This window comes from Pteropus medius, unplaced genomic scaffold (genome assembly GCF_902729225.1).
Source record: "Pteropus medius unplaced genomic scaffold, Ma_sr-lr_union100, whole genome shotgun sequence".
Taxonomy (NCBI): domain Eukaryota; kingdom Metazoa; phylum Chordata; class Mammalia; order Chiroptera; family Pteropodidae; genus Pteropus; species Pteropus medius.
In genome coordinates, this window is record NW_024347790.1 from 646,641 (window position 1) to 668,610 (window position 21,970).

At 49.6% G+C, this 21,970-nt stretch overlaps 1 protein-coding gene across 3 annotated transcripts in view; it reads left to right on the forward strand.

The window, feature by feature from the left end:
- CAMK1D (calcium/calmodulin dependent protein kinase ID) overlaps positions 1–19,964 on the forward strand; it is a 351,409-nt gene extending 331,445 nt beyond the window's left edge. For 2 of the 3 annotated variants that reach the window (XM_039877390.1, XM_039877393.1), the window contains 5 exons: positions 4,535–4,647; positions 6,106–6,184; positions 10,996–11,083; positions 11,991–12,108; positions 13,945–19,964. In XM_039877390.1, coding sequence (XP_039733324.1) covers positions 4,535–4,647; positions 6,106–6,184; positions 10,996–11,083; positions 11,991–12,108; positions 13,945–14,063 — 517 coding nt within the window. In that variant the 3' untranslated portion in view covers positions 14,064–19,964. Of the gene's footprint in view, positions 1–4,534; positions 4,648–6,105; positions 6,185–10,995; positions 11,084–11,990; positions 12,113–13,944 lie in introns of all 3 variants that reach the window. The other variant, XM_039877392.1, reaches the window with a different exon arrangement.
- Positions 19,965–21,970: the final 2,006 nt, after the last annotated feature.

The window sequence follows — 21,970 nt, forward strand, 5'->3', positions numbered from 1 at the left end:
CCACACCCACGTACACCACACACACCACACATAAACATACACAGCACACACATACACACCACACACACACACACAGGCTGCCTTCGGCACCTGGGCTGTGGAGTCTGGCCGGCAGGGCTCACCTATGCAGCTCTTGCAGGCACAGGTACCTAACCCAGCACTGCGGCCCCTCGTCCCCCTTAGAGTTGCCTTCTCCAGACCTCTACCCTGGGCCCTTGACTCGAAGTCATCAACTTAGGGTGTGGAGGGCCAGGTGGTGGGTGATGTAAACATGTAACCAGCTGGGCGTAACAGGGAGTCGTGGGGACTGTGGTGAACTGACTGGGCCAGCACTGTGAACGTTCAGAGTCACAGTTGTCAGTTACTGCTAGCCAAACAAAACACTTGTGGGCCAGATAAGCCTGTGGAGGATCTGTCCACATCTCCTGTGTCTAGCTTCTCACTGAGTGATCTTATCCACTCCCAGCTTTCATGCAAATGCTGATGGCTTCAACTTAGCATCCCCAGACCAGACCAAGTCCCTGGCTTCAGGCCTGTGTCCCCAGCTGCCTGCTGGCCGCCTTTATACGCACCTGATCCAGCTCACCACGGCCTGAACAGAATTGCTCATCTTATCCTCTGGGGTGTTGATGCTTTTAGTTTCAAGGAACAGATTCTTTCCAGTTACCTTAAGGAAAAGAGATTTGTCGCAGGGCTTTGCGTGGACTGAACAGAAGCCCTGGACACTGTTACCACCCCAGGCACTGGCCCCTCTCACAGCCACACCTCCGAGCTGGGCTCCCCCTCCTGGCATCTCTGCGACTCTCTCTGTATTTGTACTAGCAGCTCACTGTCTTCCCAGCCTCTCTGGGTCTTCAGCCCAAGCCTAGGCGATAGCCATTAGCTCTATGATTACTAGAGCTAATTACTACTGATGTCAGGCTGCTTACGGGTCCCTCGTGGTGGGTCAGGCTCCCCCTCCACACACACACAACAGCTGTTCCCTAAGTGGGGCCATGTCTACTCAGGAGAAGTAGGAACTGCCAGGCGCTCTGGTGATGCCTCGGGGCCAGCCCTGGCCCCACCTTTCCTCCTTGTTCTCCACCACGATGATGGCAGCTCCAGTTGTCCCTGCTGGAGATCTGAGTGTCACCCTGGCTTCACTCAGCACCCTGGAAGAGCCCAGACCCTCCTGGTGTCCTCTCTCAACTCCTTTAGGGACCTTTCTGTCCCACCCCCCACTCCACCCCCGATTCAGCTACCACCACCTGTGGCTTCCTGTCCTTCCTTTGCCTGGTACAGCTGCTAACTTGTCTTCCTGCCTCAAATCTGCCCTCCAGACAGCTGCAAAGCCATCTCCCATGTACCTCCTCTGTCTGTACTTTTGAGGGGCTTCCTGTTACTTGAAGTCGAGGCCGAAGCATAAGGTTCAGTTCTCAAGCCTCCTTCTCTCCAGTGGGTAAGCGGGATGGTCAAGAACACAGGCCGCAGACAAGTGGGGCCGGAGTCCTGACTTTGTCGCATGTTAGTTTCTTTGCCTTGAACATGAGAATCGTACAAGGGACTGTGTACAGGGGTATAGATTAGGGAACCGCAAAGGACAGCATGTGACCCCAAGCTTTATAGGAACTGGGCCCTAAACACGCCTAGACCCAAGGGGATGAGGTGACGCAGGGAGTGGGTATCAGAACCTGAGGGAGAGGCTGGTTGGGTCCACCCCCCGGACGAGCAGCAGCCCTCAGTCAAGGGCTGAAGCCAGCCTGAGTGCTCAGCGAGAGGGCCCAGGGCAGCTCCTCCCCATCCCTGACTCCTGCCTTCCTTTACCATCTCCGCTGGGGGCCCTGCTGGCTGACCTCTACCTGATGTTGGGGTTCTCCTCTTATCCAGCTGTCCGTACAGGTCAGCCTTCCAGCAACAGAGCAGAGTAGACAGTGGCTCTGAAGGACAAATGGGGTGTCAGGGACTCCTCCCTGGGGGAATGAATTTTCAGTGAGATAATGCAGCCAAGCTCTTAGTGGAGTTCTCGACCCAAAATAAGTGCTCAGTCAAGGCTAAACCAGAATCTAGTCCTTTGCATAAGTATGCCACAAGTACATAAGATGGCAAACTAAATAGCAAAGGAGAGGCTGGAAGGTGTGAGTGCCCTCCCTGGGCGACTGTCCTGATGCCAAGGGTGGAGGTGATGGACAAGGCCGCGAAGGTGTGTTGTCTATAGTGGGCATGGCCAGTGGTCATTGGGTCAGCAAGTTTCAATGTTACTCTAAACTATAAACTTTAGGTATAGAAGAATTAGGAATGCCTTTACTGTTTTTAAGTACCCATGGTGAGATAATTTGTAGGTTATTTAAGTGGTTTTATATGTAAAATAATCATGCAGAGATTAAACCTGCAAATAGGCAGGTCCGGGACCACAGATGTCAGTGGTCTGCATGTGGAGATCAACAGCCCAAACTGTTATTTCTCCTGTTTGGACGGCCGCACAAACCTCCTATGGAAATGGCCCGCCAGGGAGCGCCGGGAAATGCCTACATCTGAGGTCGATTTCACTGCTTCTCTTCGCTCTTCTCTTCTTTTACAATCCTTCCTTTAAAATCCTCTTTCTTAATTTTAATTTATTTAGTCTCCAAGCTAGATCTATTTCCTTTTCTTCCGTCCTCAGTACAGCCGCATAAACAGAGTATCATGTCACCCCTCCCTCCAAGAAAAGAGCTAAAACCAGGAGAAATTGCGATATACATTAAAAAAATTGGCACAAGAAGAATAAATCTTTCTTGGAATTTTCTTAAAGATTTTTTTTCCTTGAAAAGAAAGCCAAACTGTAAAGTAAAACATTCTCCGTTGTTAATAAACAAAAACCTCACAAATCGAAAACTTAGTTATTTTCCAAGATGAACTAACATTTTGCTCTGTCTGCTTTTCCTAATATGCACATTTCTTTTAGCCCAAATCCTCGTTATGGGAAACATTCGCATCTCCATCTCCCGGCTCCAGGGCTTCCTGAGCAGAGAAATATGTGCTTGGTGGTTTCAGAAGCACTGGCTCTTATTCATTTCGCCAAAAGCAGCAAATCTTTAAAAATGAAATTTTCCAGGCACTTGGCTTCTAAATCAGCCTTGTGGGAATAGATGATTTAGAATCTTATCAGACCACAGGTCTCACAGCCTTTGAAAATGTCATCCGCCGGTCCCCTATGCAGCCTGGCTGGTGATACTGCCTGTCGTGCGGGAGCGGCCGAGGAATGACTGTACCGAGGCTGATTAAAATCTTTATTAAACTTATTTGCCGACAGACCTCATCTCTCGCTGGCCTGGAGTCTGTTGATTACTGTTAATTTGTTTTCATTAAGCTGGTCTCTAGGCTGTAGCTGTGTTTTAAAAAAAAGTTTGGTTTTGTGGGAAGGTTCATGGCTCGTGTGGGGACAGAACTCCCACTGTGGCTGCCACCCTCTGGGTCGTCTTGGGTGAGTTCTGTGCCATCCAGCTTTACACCTGGACTTTAGGAATCCAGCCCTACCTTCTGCTCTGTCACTCACAGCCACAGCCTCAATCTCACCCCTTCCCGCTGTCCAGCCCCAACTTGAACCTGTCCCTGCCCCACGTGGGCCTCAAGCATGTCCAACATCTTTCCCTGGGTCTTGGCCAGCCAAATGAATTGGGACAGGGAGTCATAAAGCCACAGCACCTTAAAGCTGGAGAGAATATTGGGAATTTTCTGGTTTGTCCTTTTCATGTTCAGATAAGGAAATTTGGGTCAAGAAAATGCGTCAATGTCCTACTAATGGTGAAGGTCACATTGGAGGTGAACTGGAGTGAGAATCCATGATTTTACAGAACAAATTGTATTTGGGATATTTAATAAAAATTTTCGCTTCTCTGATATTTGCCAGATGACTGTTGGTATCTCTGGAACTATATGTTACTTTCACCAACACCCCAATTTAAAACTCAACTTTGGAAAGGTTCAGAGGAAAACAGCGATCGTATTCAATTTGGGCCAACTTCTGCTTTTACCGACTGCCAGTCTTTGGGCAAGCCGTAACCGTCTGGGCATGGTAGGGTGCTGACGTGGCAACCTGGTACTCAAGATTATAGGATTTCTTTTTCTTCTTATGATGATTTGTTAAACCAAATGAATCCGGAAGGACCATAAAATGCATATTAAACATAAATTTTGGTGTTTTTTCCTACGAACCCATCATCTACTAGAGACAGTATTACAGATAATAAGATCAATAGCGGTCGTACACTGAGGGCTGTCAGGCTTTTAGGGTGTGTGGGACTCTGTGTTAAATAATGTAAAAAGAGTCCAGGGGGAGTTAAATATATGTATTTACCTTGGATTAGCACCTGAGTTAGCCTTCGGGGGGTTTATTAAGTCACAGATTTCTTCTGTGCCGCCTGTGCCCTGAGAACATGCGACTCCTGCGCTGACTTTGTGTTTGCAGCAGCGCAGCGCGGGCGTCTGCTGCAGCGAGCGCGCTCTCCCTCGCAGGCAAGGTGTCCGGCACCATTCTGAGGCGCAGCGTTTCACATCCTTACTCCGTCTTGTCTTGCAGGCTCTGTGGCTACCCTCCTTTTTATGATGAAAATGACTCCAAGCTCTTCGAACAAATCCTCAAGGCCGAATATGAGTTCGACTCCCCCTACTGGGATGACATCTCCGACTCTGGTAGGTATCCTGCTCCCTGTGGGTGGCCTTGGGACTTTACACCCAGACCACTCGACCCTGACAGGCCCTGGGGACTCAGGATGTCCCTGGGTCTCCCTCGGAAGCTTCATCCTTGGACTTGACTTGCAAAGCAGAAGACAGGCTGGGACACTGGGCCTGAGCCAGGCCATGGGACAGGGGCTCACTCCTTCACAATCCCTACCCTCGCCCTGCTCTGCATGCTGCAGGGGAAAACCATATCAGCTAACGTTCACCGGCTGCTTACTGTGTGCCGAGCACTATGAGCTCTACACATATGCTACCTGGCTTCGTCTTCAGGACAACCTATCAAATGGGATAACTATTATCCCCATTTGACAGATGAGGAAACCGAGGCCCCAGAAGGTGAAATAACTTGACTGAAGTCACACAGTAAATAGCAGAGCTGGGATTTGAACCCATGTCCCAGCTACCATGCCACACTGAAATATTCCCAGGGAAGTTCACCATTTTATTTCTCAGAGATAAAGATCAAAATTAAGTCCCACGGAAACTGACAAAATTTCTCAAGCCTGTTTCCTCACCGATACAATGAGGGTGGAAGTGATCCTCCCCACCATGGAGGGTGGTTCAAGGATCAAAGGAAATGATAACTGGAACAGAGCTTGTACTCACCGACGAGCTGTTCAGAGACTGCGTTCTGTTGTCTGCGTTATCCCCTCCTGACTAGGAACATCACTTCATTCTTCCTGTCTTCCAAACCCTGGGTTCCAGAGTACAGTTCTCCAAGGCTTGCGCAGAGAACCTTACAGCGAGTATTTCACTTCCTAGCCGAGAAGAGCTCAGCCTTCCCCCAGGCCCGGGGCAGTGAGCTGTCAGACCCTAGGAGGCTGCAGATTTTTGGCTTGGTGCATGGGTGTCATCTTCTGATTCTGTGACCATCCCCCGTGTTCTCTGTGTCCTGCTACTGGGTCATACCCCGTCTTGGGCCTCCGAGCACTCTTTGCTTCCCACAAGGGCACACCTCACTGTGTCGCCTATGCCAGGACCTGGCCAGCTTAGTAGGTGCTCAGGGGGTTTTGTTGAATCAATGACATCTAAAACATGGAGAGGACATCAATGAGAAAGCTTGCTATGACAGCAGCGAGCTGAATGAAAGGCTCACGATGGCAAAGAGATGTCATCTCTGAACCAAAGGTATCACTGGCTGCCAGAGAGAAGGAACTTGGAGCTGGGAAAGTAGAGTTTCAGGCCCGGCTTGTCTGTCTCTTTGTTGGCAGGTCACCACGGAGAGTCCCAAACCTTGGCGTTCCTTTTCCCCAAATGCTGGTGCTTCATGTTCAGTATACTGTAGGGTATGTGGAAGGCCGGTCCCGTAGTTTTCATGTGACACATGACACTCTGAGACACCTTGTCATATCATGGTATCATGTCTCAAGCCACAGACTGATTCCTTCCCCTGTGCTTCTTTTTGAACAGCAAAAGATTTCATTCGGAATCTGATGGAGAAGGATCCGAATAAAAGATACACGTGTGAGCAGGCAGCTCGGCACCCATGGTAAGGAAGATCGCGCCCTAGACGTGTGTCTGCCGTCTTCCCAGGGTCGGCTTCCCGCTGGCTGTCGCTAACTGTGAAGGCCACGGGTAGTGGCCGCTCCTCCCTCCAGCCAGTGGGAGGAGGGAGTCCTTTCCCCAAACGAGCACTTGAAATCTCTTGTTCCCTCGGGATGCAGTCTTCTAAATGCACTAATGACAAGTTAAGTGTGCTAAAGATAGCTGTAGCTTTCTCACTTCACGTGAAATTTTTTTAAGATCATTTTTATTGAAGTTAATTGCCCAACAAGGCATAAAGATGGGAGTTTTATTCCTTGAGTTTATTACTCAGTAGTTAAATGAATTGAAGTTTTATATATATATATATATGTATATATATATATATACATATATATATATTTTTTTTTTTTTGAGATGCTTTTCAAGTTAGCCTATGTGCGACGTTTTCAGCAGTGTTCTTAAGGCTACCTTGTTTTTGTACCACTTACTAGTTTTGAACCCAGCTTCACTATCATCTAGCTGTGATTTGGGGTTTATATATTAACTTCTCTGAGCCCCAATTTTCTCATCTTTAAAATGAGAATAATGATACCTAGTTTACAGGACTGACATAAGGAATAATTGAGATAGCGCACGTAAAGGGTTTAGCACAGTGTCTGGCACATAGGAACTACTTCATTAAGCTATTATTAAAGCACCGTGAGCACCCATTTTGGAACATTGTTCAGAGCTTTCCTAGGGATTAAACAACATAATACATACAAAAAAGAAGAGTACCTAGTAGGTAATAAATCTTTAATCTATATGAGTCACCATTATTTTATTATTGTACTGAGGAGTTTATACTTTCCCCTTGAGGCAGTGGGAGCCCCCTGAGCAGGTTTTAAGTGGGGTCATCAGATTTGCGTTTCAGAAACCTCAGCCTGGCTGCAGGCTAGAGGATGAGCTGTGGAGGTGGGGCTGGCAGGGAGGCAGGAAGGTGCAGGTGGCCTGCCCAGCACCACAGGGATGGGCAGAGGTGGAGAAGACTGGAGAGGGACCTCCGGGATGAGGAAGCTGCGGGTCTTGGGCAGAGCGCTGTGGGTGAGAAGGCGAGAGCTGGTGGGGCAGGGGGTTGAGGCAAGGTCATTTACTTTTCAGTTGAGATTGGGAGGACGATCGCGCTGGGAGCGAAGCAGGCTTGCGTGAGCGAGAACGAGGGCGGAGCTGGGGTCGTCCAGGTGGAGACCTGTGCTGGGCGCTTTGCCGAATGGGTCTGCAGCTCAGGAAGGAGGTTGAGCTAGAGACAGACCTCCCGGTCATCAGCCTGGGTCGCATTAAGACGTGTTAGCACGTGAGCTGCACAAATCAATGCCTTCCTCCTTCAGAGGGGTTTTCCCCCAGTACTTCATAACTTTTACTGTTCATATCAAAATTCCCAAGAAATCAAACATTGGAAAATGATTTTTAAAAAAAAGAATGCATTTGACTGAAGCATCAATCAAACACCCCACTCGGCTGCGCATATGATATGTGTGCTACTTGTATGTAAGGTTGCCTGGGGTCCAGCCGAGGGCGGCGGCAGGCAGAGGGCGGAGTGATGGTACCAGTGGTCGTAGCTCTACTAACATCACCATTCTGGAAGCCGTGGCAGCGTGTCTCACTCTGCACTTGCTCTTCCAGCTTAATCGCGGCCTTCTAGGGCCGGGAGGGGCCTCTGGAATTCACAGACGCCTTCCTCCAGCCTCAAAACAGACCACTCCGGCCAGGACAGGGCTCCTTGCAAAGCTTTCCTCTTAGGGGGCACTGAGCCCTCTTACCGGATGTTTCCTGAACACCTCGCTTGAGGCTTTGCCTTTCTCTTGGTGGTGCGTGGGAAGGAGCCAACAGGCAGCTTGCTGGCAGCCAAAGATTAGGGAACAGCAATGGCATGTGGGAACCGATTCCTGGTTACAGGGAACACCTTGACAGAGTTCATTTATCAGGTTCAGGTTGTTCTGATCCTCAAGCTCCAGTTTGAGTGACAAACCAAGTGACGATCCTGGGCATCAGTGTCCCAGATGGCACAGTGCTCCATGGCAGCAGCAGTGCGGCCCCCTTGGGGACCTGGTCTGTTGGCCAGGCCGGGGTAGCACCTGCAGCCTTCTCAGTGTTCACAGAGACCCCCCTGCCCCCCGCCGCCACCCTCCACCCTGCTAGCCCCAGCCAGCTAAGCTGGATTTAGGAATTAGGGCACAGCTCAGGAGCCTGGGATATGCACACTCATCATCAAGCCTGTCTTGAGCAAGTGGCTAGAAAAATGCGAAATCAGAGCCGTGGAGGCAGAGCAGCCTGTGTACAAAACACAAAAGCACCTAAAGGCAAGGAAGGCTGAGTGTGATGCTCTGTGTGGAGAAAGACACGTGCGATTTATACAAATGCTGCCTGCAGTGTCGGAGTAGAGGTAACGACTGGAAAGCAAAGGACGTGAGAGACCCGAGGGGAATGTGGGCGCTGCAGCCGTGCGTGAGTGTGTGCACGCAGGTTTAGAAGGGGATTCGCCCGTGCCGGAAGCATTGTCCAGTTCCTGAGACAAGTGAAGTGACAACTAAGGCCCCTTCCAATTCTAAGATGAATACCTCATTTTGTTGGTGAGTGATGCGAAAGCCAGTAGCACACAGACCGTGAGCGTCACATGTTGTCGTCGTACCCTTCCTGGCCTGTGAGCAGCAGTGGCCGTTTCCATCGTGGTGTCGTCCTTGGGGGGAGGTCCTATGCTGTCAGGGCACCCCAGGAAGACGCCCAACGAGAGCCTCTGGGCCACCGTCTACCCTGCCTGACTCTTCCCCAGCTGCAGCACTCCCTGGGGCTGTGGCCCACACGCACGGAACATTCCTGAAATAATTGGAAGTGTGCATTTTCCTTCCATTTCGGCCCTTGCTCACCCACAGAAAAGGGAGTCTCCCTGCCCGCCCACTGATCTGTTTGGTTTGGAGGGCGGCTCTGCCCTGCGGCCGCGCTCTGCCCCAGGAATCCCGTACTTCCGACCACTTCTGTGCGGCCGTTTCCAAGAAAGAGCTGGCCACGGGCAGGGTGGAACGGCCCCCTCTCCTGAGGATGGATCCTTTATAAACAGTGCAGGAGGAAGTAACCCACATGCCCTCTCCAGGGGGAAAAGCCTCACAGAGATGCCCACGCCCTGTAGCTGCGGCCACTCCCGTTTCAGATGGGGTGCCCCCTCAGATACCCGATTTCCATTCACTGTGTGTCTAGGGAGAGAGGTTGACTGATGGTTGATGGACACGGAAACTGAGGTCACGTCAGCTAGGTTCTGAGTGTCCTCTTGCCCAAGGTCTTTGGTCCCGCTGGGAGGAAGAGTCTGTGTAGGGCGAGCTGCTTTCAGCGGGAACAGCAGACTGTGTTCACAACTTAGGCTCAGCCTGGCGCAGACTCCATGTCCAGGCCACCAACCATGTTTGCAGTTCCAAAGTGAAAGGCTGGGTGGCCAGGAGCGCGTATTTTATTCAGGGATGCTTTCTTGTCGAATAAGCCCCAGGCTTCTTCCTCTCACCTCCCCAAACTATTTGGACGTATTTGGACATAGTAGTCTGGCATCCAGGCTGTTTTGTGTCCAGGACCCTCTGGTTCTGAGAGACGACAGATTTCCTTACTCACCAGTCACCTTCCAGCCAGAAAGGGTGCTCAGTGTCCCCAGCACCCGTCTGCCCCTTAACTTCTCTGAGATTCAAGAAACTATTTCTTGGGCATCAGATATCAACCTAGAATCTCGTAGTTTGGTGTAAAGGAAAGGGAAGATGGAGGGACCCAAGCCCAGGAGACTTAAGGGCAAAGCACAGCTTCCTTCGAGCTCCGGGGAGGCCAGTGGCTGCATGTAGAGTGAGGATGGCATGAGGTGGAGAAGGGACGTGTGTGCGGGAGAAGGGCCGGGAGTGACCTGCAGGGGGTCAGTAACCCAGGGGCTGTCAGCCCAGGGAGAGCGGAGGGAGGCGTAAGGTGAGAGAGAGAGAGAATGAGCGGGGGAAGCTGGGGCAGGAAGTCTCAAGATTAGGGGAGCTCCAAGGACAGGAGGTGGAGAGCAGACCCACCTGTCCACTCATCAAGGGCTAAAGAACAAGCAAGAATGATGCCCAGTAACATCAAGGACCCAGTTGAGCGTAGAGCGGACGTGGCCCTGGCGTTGACGAGAGCTCATCTGGGAGATTCAGGAGTAGAGGCGCCGAGCAGGGCTGAGCTAAGGCTGGTCACCCTCCCACTGAGCACAGAGAAGCTGAGGGGCACCCAGGTGTGGCTGTGGGTGAGCAGGAAGCTGTGGAGCTGACCTCAGCTAGGGTGGAACCAGAAGGGCGCTACGGGTCCACGGGACAGAGGGCCCGGAGAAGGCAGAGGAGAGGCCTCGGCAGGAGGAAGCTGGGCGGACCGCCCTGAGTGCGGATCCTGGTCAGGCGGTCAGGGAACACGTTGAAGATGGTGCAGGTAAAGCCGGAGGGGAGGGAGGACAGTGGAAACAGTTCAGGTTGCGTTGTCATCGTGGATACTGATGTTGCAGGAATGAGCGTCAGTAAAAGGAGAGCCAGGCAGGTCAGCCGCGAAGGTGCTGCCCCATCTGGAGAGGGCGCAGAGTAGAGGTGGGGCAGGGCCTGAGTGCGGGGGTGGCAGACCTGTGTGTTCAGACAGCCGTGGGGTGGAGCAAGCAGCCTGGAATGCCGTGACAAGCCAGCCTCTCAGCGTGTCAGCGAACCTCAGGAAAGGGTCGGGCGGGGGCTTCCCATGGAAAGCAGCTCCAGTGTCCACGGACCCCAAAAACTCTCTGAAGAAGCGTCTCCACCTCTGTTTCAGGATCGCCGGTGACACAGCCCTGAGCAAGAACATCCACGAGTCCGTCAGCGCCCAGATCAGGAAGAATTTCGCCAAGAGCAGGTGGAGGGTAAGTCCCGTGGCGCTCGGCCCCGTGAGTGTGACCGCCCGCGTGGAGCGCCCGGCCACTGGAGCGCTTCTCGTGTCTAAAGGTTACAGTCACCCGAGTTTGATGAAAATCCTCAGAACCTCCCCCAAATAATTTTGCTAATTTTCACCGATAATGATGCAGACTTTAAAAGAGTGTCACAGCGTGAGAGGGGTGACGTCTGTGGTTTGATAGTCCCCTCTGAGGATCAGAACCAGCCTTACTGAGAGCTCTGACTCGTTCGCTGGGTCTTAAGGACATGGTCTTTCTCCACTTTGCTGGAACTTTGAATAGTCAACTTATATTAAAGTGACACCAAGGAGAAAAAAAAACAGGAAATCTGAGTTGCACTCATCAGTGTTTTCTGGTAAAAATGTGATGGATTTAAACCAACGTTTTTGTTATCACCGCCTGTGATCCTAATCGTGTGGGTAATTAAGAGCCACCATACAAAAACAAAATTAATAACCCAGACCTCTTTTATTCAGAGGAAATGCTATTATCTGGGACAAAAGCACCAATCATAGGAAAATAAAAACTATTGTAAAATGTTACGTTTTAAGGTACCACATTACTATAATGCCTTTTATTCTAAAAGTCACTTCTTTTAAATTATAGAGAATTGGTTTACATTTATTCCATATGTTTACTACGTCAGAAGAAAACTATGTTTTTAAATCTCCAAAATATATTTTGATGGGGGGAGGGATCAGATACATTAATGTAATTTTAAAACAGGGGGCAATATAAATTTCCTTTCTAGAGTATCATGAGAACATTTTTAGAAGTTTGAAATGCTTAGAGTCACAGGAGAAATAATAATTGACATTCTGAATCTTTTTAATTAACTAGAATATTTTGTCTCCTTTTTTCCTTTCTTAAATTTCAGCAAGCATTTAATGCCACAGCCGTCGTGAGGCATATGAGAAAACTCCATCTTGGTAGCAGCCTGGACAGTTCAAATGCAAGCGTTTCGAGCAGCCTCAGTCTGGCCAGCCAAAAAGATTGTGCGTATGTAGCAAAAACAACTTTTCAATTGGCATTTAAGACAAATCTGGGGTGGAAAGGAGGGCACTTGTCATTTGCTGAGTACCTTCCGTGTATCAGGCACTTTCAATAATTTATCCCATTTAGTACTCCCAGCAACTCTGGGGCATGATTTAATTTTTAAAAATAGAGTTTTTATATATTTTTTAAAATTAAATGTATTGCAGTAACATTGGTTAATAACATTAAATAAGTTTCAGATGTACATCTTTATAATATGACATCTGTACACTCTAATATGTGCTCACTGCCCGAAGCTTCGTCTCCTTCTGTCGCCATGTACTTGACCCCCTTTACCCGCTTCGCCTTCCCCCCACCTCTGTTCCCCCCTGGAAACCACCATTCTGTTGTCTGTGTCTGTGAGTTTGTTTTTTTGTTTGTTTTGTTTGTTCATTTGTTGCTTTTTGTTTTATATCCCACATACGAGTGAAATCCTGTGGTTCTTTTCTTTCACGTCTGACTTCTTTCACTTAGCATGAAACTCTCAAGATCCATCAGTGTTGTCACAAACAGCAATGGTTCATCTTTTTTATGGCTGAGTAGTATTCCATCGTATATATGGATCACATCTCCTTTATCCAGTCATCCGCTGAAGGACACTTAGGTTCTTCCATGTGTTGACTACTGTGAATAATGCTGCCATGAACATAGGGGTACATATATCTTTGTAAATAAGTGTTTTCAAAATTTGAGGGTAGATACCCAGAAGAGACATTGTTGGGTCATATGGTAGTTCTGTTCTTAATTTTTTGAGGAATCTCCATACTGTTTTCCATAGTGGCTGTACCAACTTATATTCCCAAAGTTAATTTTTTAATATTCACACAACTCTACATATGATTATTTCCATTTGTTATGAGAAGTCCGTCGCTCCAGTCCCGCACGTCCATGTCTGTCTGCTTGCCCTCTGATTTGCTTGTCATTGTGAGTCACTCTTAGGAGCTGAGGAGGGGATGGCAGAGACTCCTGACAGCCTGATGTCACTGACTTTTCAGATATACTTTTTGATGAGGACGATGATAACCGGAGCTGGTTTATATGAAATGCATTGGCTTTGCAATCTACGTAATCGCAGTGTTCATTATCCTTCACTCGGTGTGGAAAGTTATGTCACTGAGGGCAAAGCCATCTTAATCGTTTATTTATGGCTCAACCTGTGTCTGAGCCTGCGAAGTTCAGAGGGACATGCACCCCTGGAGCTAAGCTGTCCCGCACCCAGACTTTCTGGTCCCAGCACATCTGCTCGGGGACCGGTGTGGTGCAGTCTGTGAGGGATTTTTCCAGGCTAGAGTGTTGCTGAGTTCACACAGGAATAGAAAAACAGCCCCGTTTCAATGTGCTCTGTGTCACAAACATGTCTTAGCCAAAAGTACAGACCACTCACCAAGCAGAGGTCAGAAGGGGTAGCACATTTTCTCTTCATTCTTAAAATGCCTACTTCATGGAGCTGCTGTAAGAAACAGGTCTCATAATGACAGTGTGCATTCAACACCTAGCCCGAGGCCTCATACGTAGTAAGTGCTCAGTAAATGGCACCTGTCATGTTAGGGTGGCTAAACCATGTCTTACTCAAGTAGAAAAGAGTTATAACGAAAAAAGGAGGGCAGGGCTGGGTCTCAGAAGAAGATGTTTTGGACACATTGCAAATGTTTTCCTTGATTTTTTTATGCACTAAAAACTTTGAATCAAGCGCCTAAAGGACTGACTTCCCCACCCTCAACAAATCCTTGCAGGGGGCCGGGGAGTGAGTATTTCCTCCTGAAGCTTTGAACCCTTGTGTCCACTGTCCCCTGCAGGTCTGGCACCCTCCACGCTCTGTAGTTTCATTTCCTCTTCCTCGGGGGTCTCAGCAGTGGGAGCGGAGCGGAGACCGAGGCCCACCACTGTGACGACAGTGCACTCCGGAAGCAAGTGACTGGCTCTGGAGGTGGGACGCTGGGGGGGTGGGGCCTCAGGCGGGGCCAGGGAAGGGGGTCTCTAGGGCCCACCAGCGCCACCAGCCGCTCCAGAGTGATCCCACCTTGCATGGTGCGCCTTCCTGCACAGGACTGGAAGACAGATGTTTTTTATGGCCATATTTTATACTGCAATTCTGAAGTGTTCATTTCTCACAAACTGTACTGACTCCAGGGAGCTGATTTAATAGGATCTGGTGCTGTATATATGAATCTTGCGAAGCTTTGATGGAATGGACTTCCTGCGCGTCCTTTCCCCAATTCCTGTCATTTCCGCCCTTCTTAGTATAAGTAACCGTCTACGATGTATTTTTTTTTTATTAATGACAAAAAGGTTTCAACTGGATTATTTAAGTATTGGTAAATATTGTGCATTAGGGTTTCATTTTTTTCCTTTTTAAGAAATATGACCTTGCAATTTATACTTCTTAGTTACATGTCCTATATATCTTTTGCTTATTGTAGTAAATTTTATGTTAACCTATAAGAGATTTTTTTTCCTCCAAGGCGAATTTCAAGGTATTTTTTAAAATTCTAACAAGAGGATGGAGAATCCGTCTCCCAGGTGAAGAGTGCACTTTACTTCTCGCCCTCCCGCTCTGCCCCGTTCTGTGAGGGCCAGCTCTCCAGCAGGGCAGCTCAGCGGTCCTGCAGAGCTGTCCTCTCTCCAGGACGCTTTGGGAGGGAACCTGCAGAAAACCTTTCCTGGCAGCTCCTCCAGCAAACCCCTCGCCAGCTGGAAACCCGAGGGGCCTCTTGCCATCAGCGGTCAGAAATTAAGAAGCCTGTTCCCTCCAGGCTGAACTTCAGAGGCTGGACTTGCTGTGAAGGAGACTCCCGCCCAGCGCATGTTTCCATGTGCTTACCAAGGAGCAAGATGCCGTTTCGTTTAAAGGGAACCTCCCATGCAGCTCCCGTTTCTCACGAGGGGTAACCCATGAAAGCTCTGCTCTCAGCTATGCAGTTTTCAAATTAATCTCTCTCTGTGTTTTTTAAAAATGGGTTTCTAATCTTACACTTAAAATGGCCTCCAACTCACATCAGTTGTGTCTGCACATTTTTACTCTGTTCTTGTATGAATGTTATCTGGAGGAGGAGAAGGAAATGGCCTTGGAAAAGAATCCATTGATCTGGTGTCATAAGGAGAGGTGACCTGCCAAACAAGCAGGACACTGGCCACTGCAGTGATGGCACAGACTGCCTGAGCCAGGCCCAGCCGGCGCTCGAAGCTGTCCCTCTGACCAGGGCAATCTGAAAACCAAAGACCACGAGAGTGGGGTCACCAAAGGCCCCAGTCTGCCAGGACTGAAGGGTTTCCCGGGGCGTAGGACTCTCAGTGCCAGGCCTGCAACGTCCCAGGCAGACCGGGCCACGTCGCTCACCCACGTGGCGGGTAGGTGTGCAGGAGCGAGCAGTCGTGGTGTGGAACCCAGGGCAAAGCACTTTCAAGGAGGCTCAAGGATGCTGTCTTGTAGAGGCAGGCAGGTGGCTCCAAATGCCAGCTTTGCAAAAGCCCACCCTCGGCTGGCACGGCCTCGCGAGGGTGAGTCCGCATTCTGCACCGTCAGCTCAGTCCCACCGTGGTCCTGGTAGGTCTGCCTGACGGTCCAGCAACTTTCCAAGCTGTTGTCCCCATGCCCTGTTCCTGCAGTTGGCCAGACTTGGCAGGTCCTGTTGGTTACGCCATCTTTGTCATGTCCACACTTTGGCCTGTGTCCATGCATAATGTTTAGGGATAGCCGCCCCCCCACCCACACACACACACACAGTGTTGTTAGCCTCAGCAGCTCTGTTCTGCCTCCTTGACACAGTGCAGGTGTGCATAAGGCAGCTGGTCCACCCCGTTCCCACGTGCGTCGTGGGCAGGAGTCCTGCTTGGCATCTGCCACACGTGTATCTAGAGTGAAATCAGGTACCACTCTTCAGAATCTATAAAAAGCCTGGAAAAGTCTATAAAATAACAATAGACACAGTTAAGAAACAGGTGTCCCCTGAGTTGGATATGCATCAACCCCCACATTCAGAAGGATGATAATGAATCTTGTAAAGAGAATCTGAGGAAACAGGCATCTCTCCAGACTTAGCAGGATGTTGCTTGCTAACAAGTGCAACGGAACATTCACGTTCCTGCAGCATAAGAAAACAAGTACTTAGATGTCACTCTCGCCAGAATTTGGTACCTCTACTGTGCACCTGCATCGTCATCAGCCCTTTGTGTCATGCAGCACACGGTCAGTTGCACTGGGAAAGCAACATTTAAAGCCAAGTCTGTTATTCGTGACACTATTCTCTAGAGCTGACGTGTGGGTGCTTGTTACATCCAATGAGTTTGAAAGTACGTCTTACCTGAAAAGTGCGGCTGAGAGACAGGCCCTGTTGCAGGCGTCCTTTTTGCGGTGCGGGTCAGCCCTTGGCCGTGCTCAGCCCGGAGCACATCAGGTCTCGGTAACATAGGGCAAGAAGGACACGGTGACTGGTTCCAGTCCAGAGGTTGAACTTGACATCAGGCAAGTCCATACGGTCTCGATGCCACCAGACGTAGATTATTTCCTATTGATGTAGGAAGAGGAGAAAATGGCCATCATATGGAAGAACTTTTGCCCTATGGAGAGAGCCTGAGTGCTTGGTGTTATTCATGCTTCGCCAGAACACGAGAGGAGAATGTGCCCTTGTTAAGACCTGTCGAGTGGGTGGCAAGGCCCTAGGACCCTCACTGATGTCACATGCCATCAAGGCCCTAGGACCCTCACTGATGTCACATGCCATCAGTAGTAGCTGAGCATTTCGCATGCATACCGCCCGTGAAGCCAGTGTGTGTGTCTCCCCGGCCCCAGCACACGCTTCCGTCAGCCCCGAGCTCACCTCCACCGCCCACGTGGGTCTCCTCACCTCCTCAGAGCAAGCGAATTTGTCTTCTCACCTGAATGTCACATTTTGAAATAGTGTTCTCAAAGGGTTTTTCCTGCCTGTCTGCCCCTCCCTCGCTTCCCTAATCTTCATCAGTGAGGCCGTGAGAGAAGCTAGCACTTGTCTGAAACAGCGAGTTCGGTCCCCAACAGACCAGCAGCTTGTTGCTCTTCACCAGGCCCCTGGAGTCTGGGCTGCTCGCTGCCCTCCCTCGGGCACACTGGGTCTTGGAGTGTCGCATTGGGGTGGGACAGAGACAGCTGGAGCTGAGAGGGGCAGGGCCCGCCTACATGACAGGCACTCAACCGACCATGGAAAACCCTTGCAGAAAGAAGGTGTCCAGGTGGATTGACAGCAGTGCCACAGGCACTCACGGCCGTTGCAGTGGACAGTTTTCACCACCTCTTACTGCCCCTGGCTCCACAGGAGGATGGAAAGGATGTGTCCCCTTAATTTCCCTTTTTTTTTTTTTTTAATGAAAAGAACTGTGCAGAAAGCATGCACCCCAAAAGCAGGCATGGTTTTGTGTTCTTGACTAAGGTGGTGATTCCATCACTTCTAAAACCTCACCGCAAGAACAGGGAGCAGCTCCCCTGGCACAGGGGCTTGTGACCGTTGAACGGGTCCCACTCTCTAGCTAGCTATTGGCATAGTGTCCAAGGAACTCAGCAGTCGGCCTGGGTCAAAAGAAGATGCCTTAGCTGAGCAGGCCAGGTGCCGGCACTGAGGAAGCATGAGCCATCTGACGAAAGGGATTAGCATATGGCCTCAGACTCAGTTTACCTGCCCCGCTCTAACCTCATCCTGGTCACTCGTCTACACAGATACACAGCACGTCCCAGATGGATTGTGGGTGGGAGAGGGGGACACGAAGGCCAAGGATACCCGGGACGGAAGGGAGGGAATCGAAAGGACCCCTCCTGACAGAGGACTGACCCTCTCTCTCTCAGTGAAGTTTGATGTTTCATGAGCAATTTTGAACAGAAAGAAAATACCTTGTCCCAGTGGCGAAAACCCATTATTTAAGGCTTTGGCCACCACGCCCCATGGGCCACCCAGAGCTTTGGCCAACATCGTCTCAGGCTGGAGAGGCCGCACTGGAACCACCACCGCCCCAGGGCTGGAGACAAGAGAGTGGGGTGGCCACCTATACTCTGGCCAGCACCCCTCCCTACTTCCTGCCACTCCCACAGTGCACTGCAGGTTTCCTTCGAATATGAAAAAAGAAAGCAAGGGCCAGCAAGGGCAGCCCCTCGCGTCTGTAAACAGAGAAAAGATGCGCTCTTTCCCAGGGTCCCACTTCCAGCAAATGGAAAGAAAGCTCTCTGACTCAAACAGTGCACGAAGCCTTTGCATGTTCTGAAACAATGCCATTTGTTTCTACTCACACTCTGCGGAGTTGGCCTTTTCCTTAAACACATTCCAGACCAAACACTGTTCAGTTTGTCTCCAAAAAAAAAAAAAAAATGTATATACCTGTATGTAACCCACCATTCTTTTGTGGGGTACCTGGTCGTAGGTTGGGGCTGCAGATGTACCTGACATTTGCAAAAAGGTATTCCAATCCTTTGGTTTTCAAAATCAAAAAAGTTAAGATAGAAAAGGTGAAGTGGGCAAACAGATTCCTAAAGGGAGGGTGACTTATTTCCTGAAGACTAGAAAACCATTCTGCAGATGCGTCCGCTTGAACACCCCTACCGCGGACCGCAGGCCGGGAGGAGTGAGCGGAAGACAGAGGCCCGAGCCCGCTCAGCTCAAACCTCCACTGTGGTTCCTGCACATCGTGGTCGCAGCGGGAGCCAGCCCCATAGTGAAGTGCGTCCTGCATGCCAGCCACGGCCTGGCCTGGCCGGAGGCGGGAGGCGCATCAGCCTTCTCGGCCCTCCCTGCCACCTGCAGCAGGACAGCTCGGCTGGGGCCCTGGGCGGCCCTCTTCTCCAAACCCAAAGGCTGTGCATTTGGCAGCCAAACCCGCAGCATGTGGCTGCCAGGTCTTGTTTTGTGGACAAAGCAAAATGTGGAATGGCTTCTCTCTACCTTTCTACACCAAAGGGACAAACTGTCGTGTTCACCCTTCGTACTAATGCCGCTTCTGCATTCATCACATCTATTTTTAACCTTTTGGTCTCCAGGGAACTTCTTCTACAATGATTATGTCTTCTGATTATTTACGCAATCATTTTACTTAGAGGTGATCTTATTTTCTTATGGACAGGAAAAAAGAACATGAGAGGAGTGTTTGAGGCTTCAGTCATAGCGATAAGGTGTTACCAGGGACTTGAAAGCCCCAAACACTAGATAAGTCTTAAAGGAAAACTTTAATCTGGACAGAATGAGGTCCCCCGGGCCCTCGGGGCGGGCCTGCACTTTGGGGCATAGGGGTCTGCTTGGACGTTCACGCTCTCCTTCCCAGGGTACTTGGCCCTCCGAGTTGAGTGAGATGCTGTCCAAATGCAACGGAAGAGATTTGTTTTCAAAGGTGGGGCCGCATGCTTCCAAAAACATTTATCTTAGTCCCATGTTCAGGTTGGAAGACATAAAAGGTACATTCTGTCCAGAATCAAAATTTGGAAGAATTTCTCAATTGGCTTTGGTCACCACACACAATGCTGCCCTCCCCCACAGCTCCCCAGCACTGAGCATGTTTTCCAAAAGCTTCCGACGTTGAACCCAGGAATGTCCCCACGTCTGCTATTACCAGGCTTGTGAATGGTTCCATGTTTCCGTAAAAACATGCTTGTCCAAAAGAAGGGGAATTGCATTTATTCTGTGCATGTAATAAACTGCAAGAAGTTTAACCCACATAGGTTTGCGGCTCTGCAAAATTGTGAATGGGCCTACGTAGCAAATGATTCTCTGCCTTGACAATCATGTACACATATCAAGATTTCTACCATAATGACGAGACTGATGACTTCTTGTTTTCCTTCAATAAAGACAATTAATCACCTTCAGATGTATGTGGTTCGTTTCTTTCATAAGGAGCAGGAAGTGGGTGTTTCAGCAGGTCTCTTACCTCCTCTGTCTAAAGTGTGGGTTTAAAGGAAGATGTTTGAATTGAGCCTCCAGAAATACACGCGGTCCCCTAAGTATTTCATATCATCTGTCCAATGAGCAGGAAGTGCCAGGGAGTGGGAAGGGGCAGGCTGGGGACTTTGGCTTCAGGGTTTGTGAAAGGTGCCCAGAGCGAACACCTTGCCGGGCAGGAAAGCTCCCCCTTTTTCTTGGTGCTGCGAAAGGTGGCTGGAGGCAGGCGCAGAAACCCAAATCACACTAACGAGGTAGCCATGCGTTCTGAGGAGAAGCCAACGTCAGTTTCCAGGAAGCGCTCGCTGAGAAGGGGCAGAGAGGACGCACGTGCGTCACCACGTCCTCAGCATAGTCTTAGAATTCCTGATGTCCAAACGAAGATCCTTTTCTGAACAGAAGGCTATCTTCTTTTGTGGGGTTTGGGGGAACTTACAGTTCATAGGTCATCAAGGATGCCGTGGGTGTTAGGTCTGATGACCACACAGTTCCTTCAATGCAGAGTAAGTGGCTGTGTACCAAGGGAAATGAATTGACATGTGTTACAGTAAGGAGAATGAACACTGTCCCACACAGCCAGTAAGTATCCAGCCAATACAGCTTGGGCCTTCGTGGAAATAAGTGAGCCCAGAGAAGTACAGGAACACCTCACTGTGTTGCGTTTCACAGATGCTGTATTTTCACGAGATCCTCCACTAGGAAAAGATGATGACTTGCTGAAGGTTCAGATGATGGTGAGCATTTTTTAGTGATACTCTTAAATTAAGTTATATACATTGTGTTTTTTCAGTCATAATGCAATAGCACGTGTAACAGACTACATACAGTATAGTGTAAGCATAACTTTTATATGCACTGGGAAACCAAGAAATTCATGGGACTCACTTTATTGCGACATTCGCTTTGTTGCAGCGGGGCTGGAACTCAGCCGTGGTGGCTCCGAGGTGTGCCTCTGTAGTACACACTGTCTGACGTCTGGTCCTTCCTTAGGTGATTATGGCTTCTCTGAACCCAGACCCTAATGACGAGGTGTGTCAACCCAAAGGGGCCCTTCAGTGGATGCGTAAGTGACCTTGTTAATGCAGATTTTATGGAACGAAAGAACTTTGGTAACCTCACCACATTTGAAAATTGTTCATAAGGATTTATTAAAGAGAGGGCTGGCCAACCATGACTGAAAATTTAGACAAAACAAAACAAAGCAAAGCACATTTGCGTTTATGGTATGAGTATAAATCTGATCCTAATAGAAAGTGGGAGCTTATTAAGGCCTTAGAGTTGAGATGTTTAGGGTCACCCTTGTTTTTCGCTTGGCTCCAGTCACATTGACCAGGCCAGCACCTCTGTCCTTCCAGCATTCACCCAGTCTCCCTGTGGCTCAAAAATTTACCCCAAATTTTCTATATTTTTCAGGTAAAACTCGGTCGTAACCATTCTTGTGAATATCTATCATTGACCATCGTGCATGTAGGGGCTGGCAGTATAAGAAGTAAATAATGCGAATGCATAGCTACAGGATTGTCCATCCAGGAAAGAGCCGGGCCCGGTCACAGCAGGCAGGAGCTGGATGGCAAAAAGGGGGTGCCAAGGCTATGCCTCCACGCCCCAAGGAAGGTGACGATAACAAAGTTCAACTCCATAGAGAGAGGTGCTGAAAACAGTACCTTCAGCTCACATGCAGGCCGAGCCTGTGGCGGGGCCAGCTGCGTTCTCAGCGGTGTGTATGTACTTGGCTGTGCCAGCACTGTCCGGCTCAGCAAAGGCCTGTGGAGAGGAGGTGTGCTTAGCTCCATGGGGTTTTTGTTGTTGTTTGGTTGTTGTTTTGTTTGTTTGTTTGTTTACAAATTTGGTTGCAAAACCTGTGCTGAGCCCCCTGACTGTGTACTTTCCAAAGGAACACCTGTTACATTATCTCTTTATAAGAGTGAGAAAA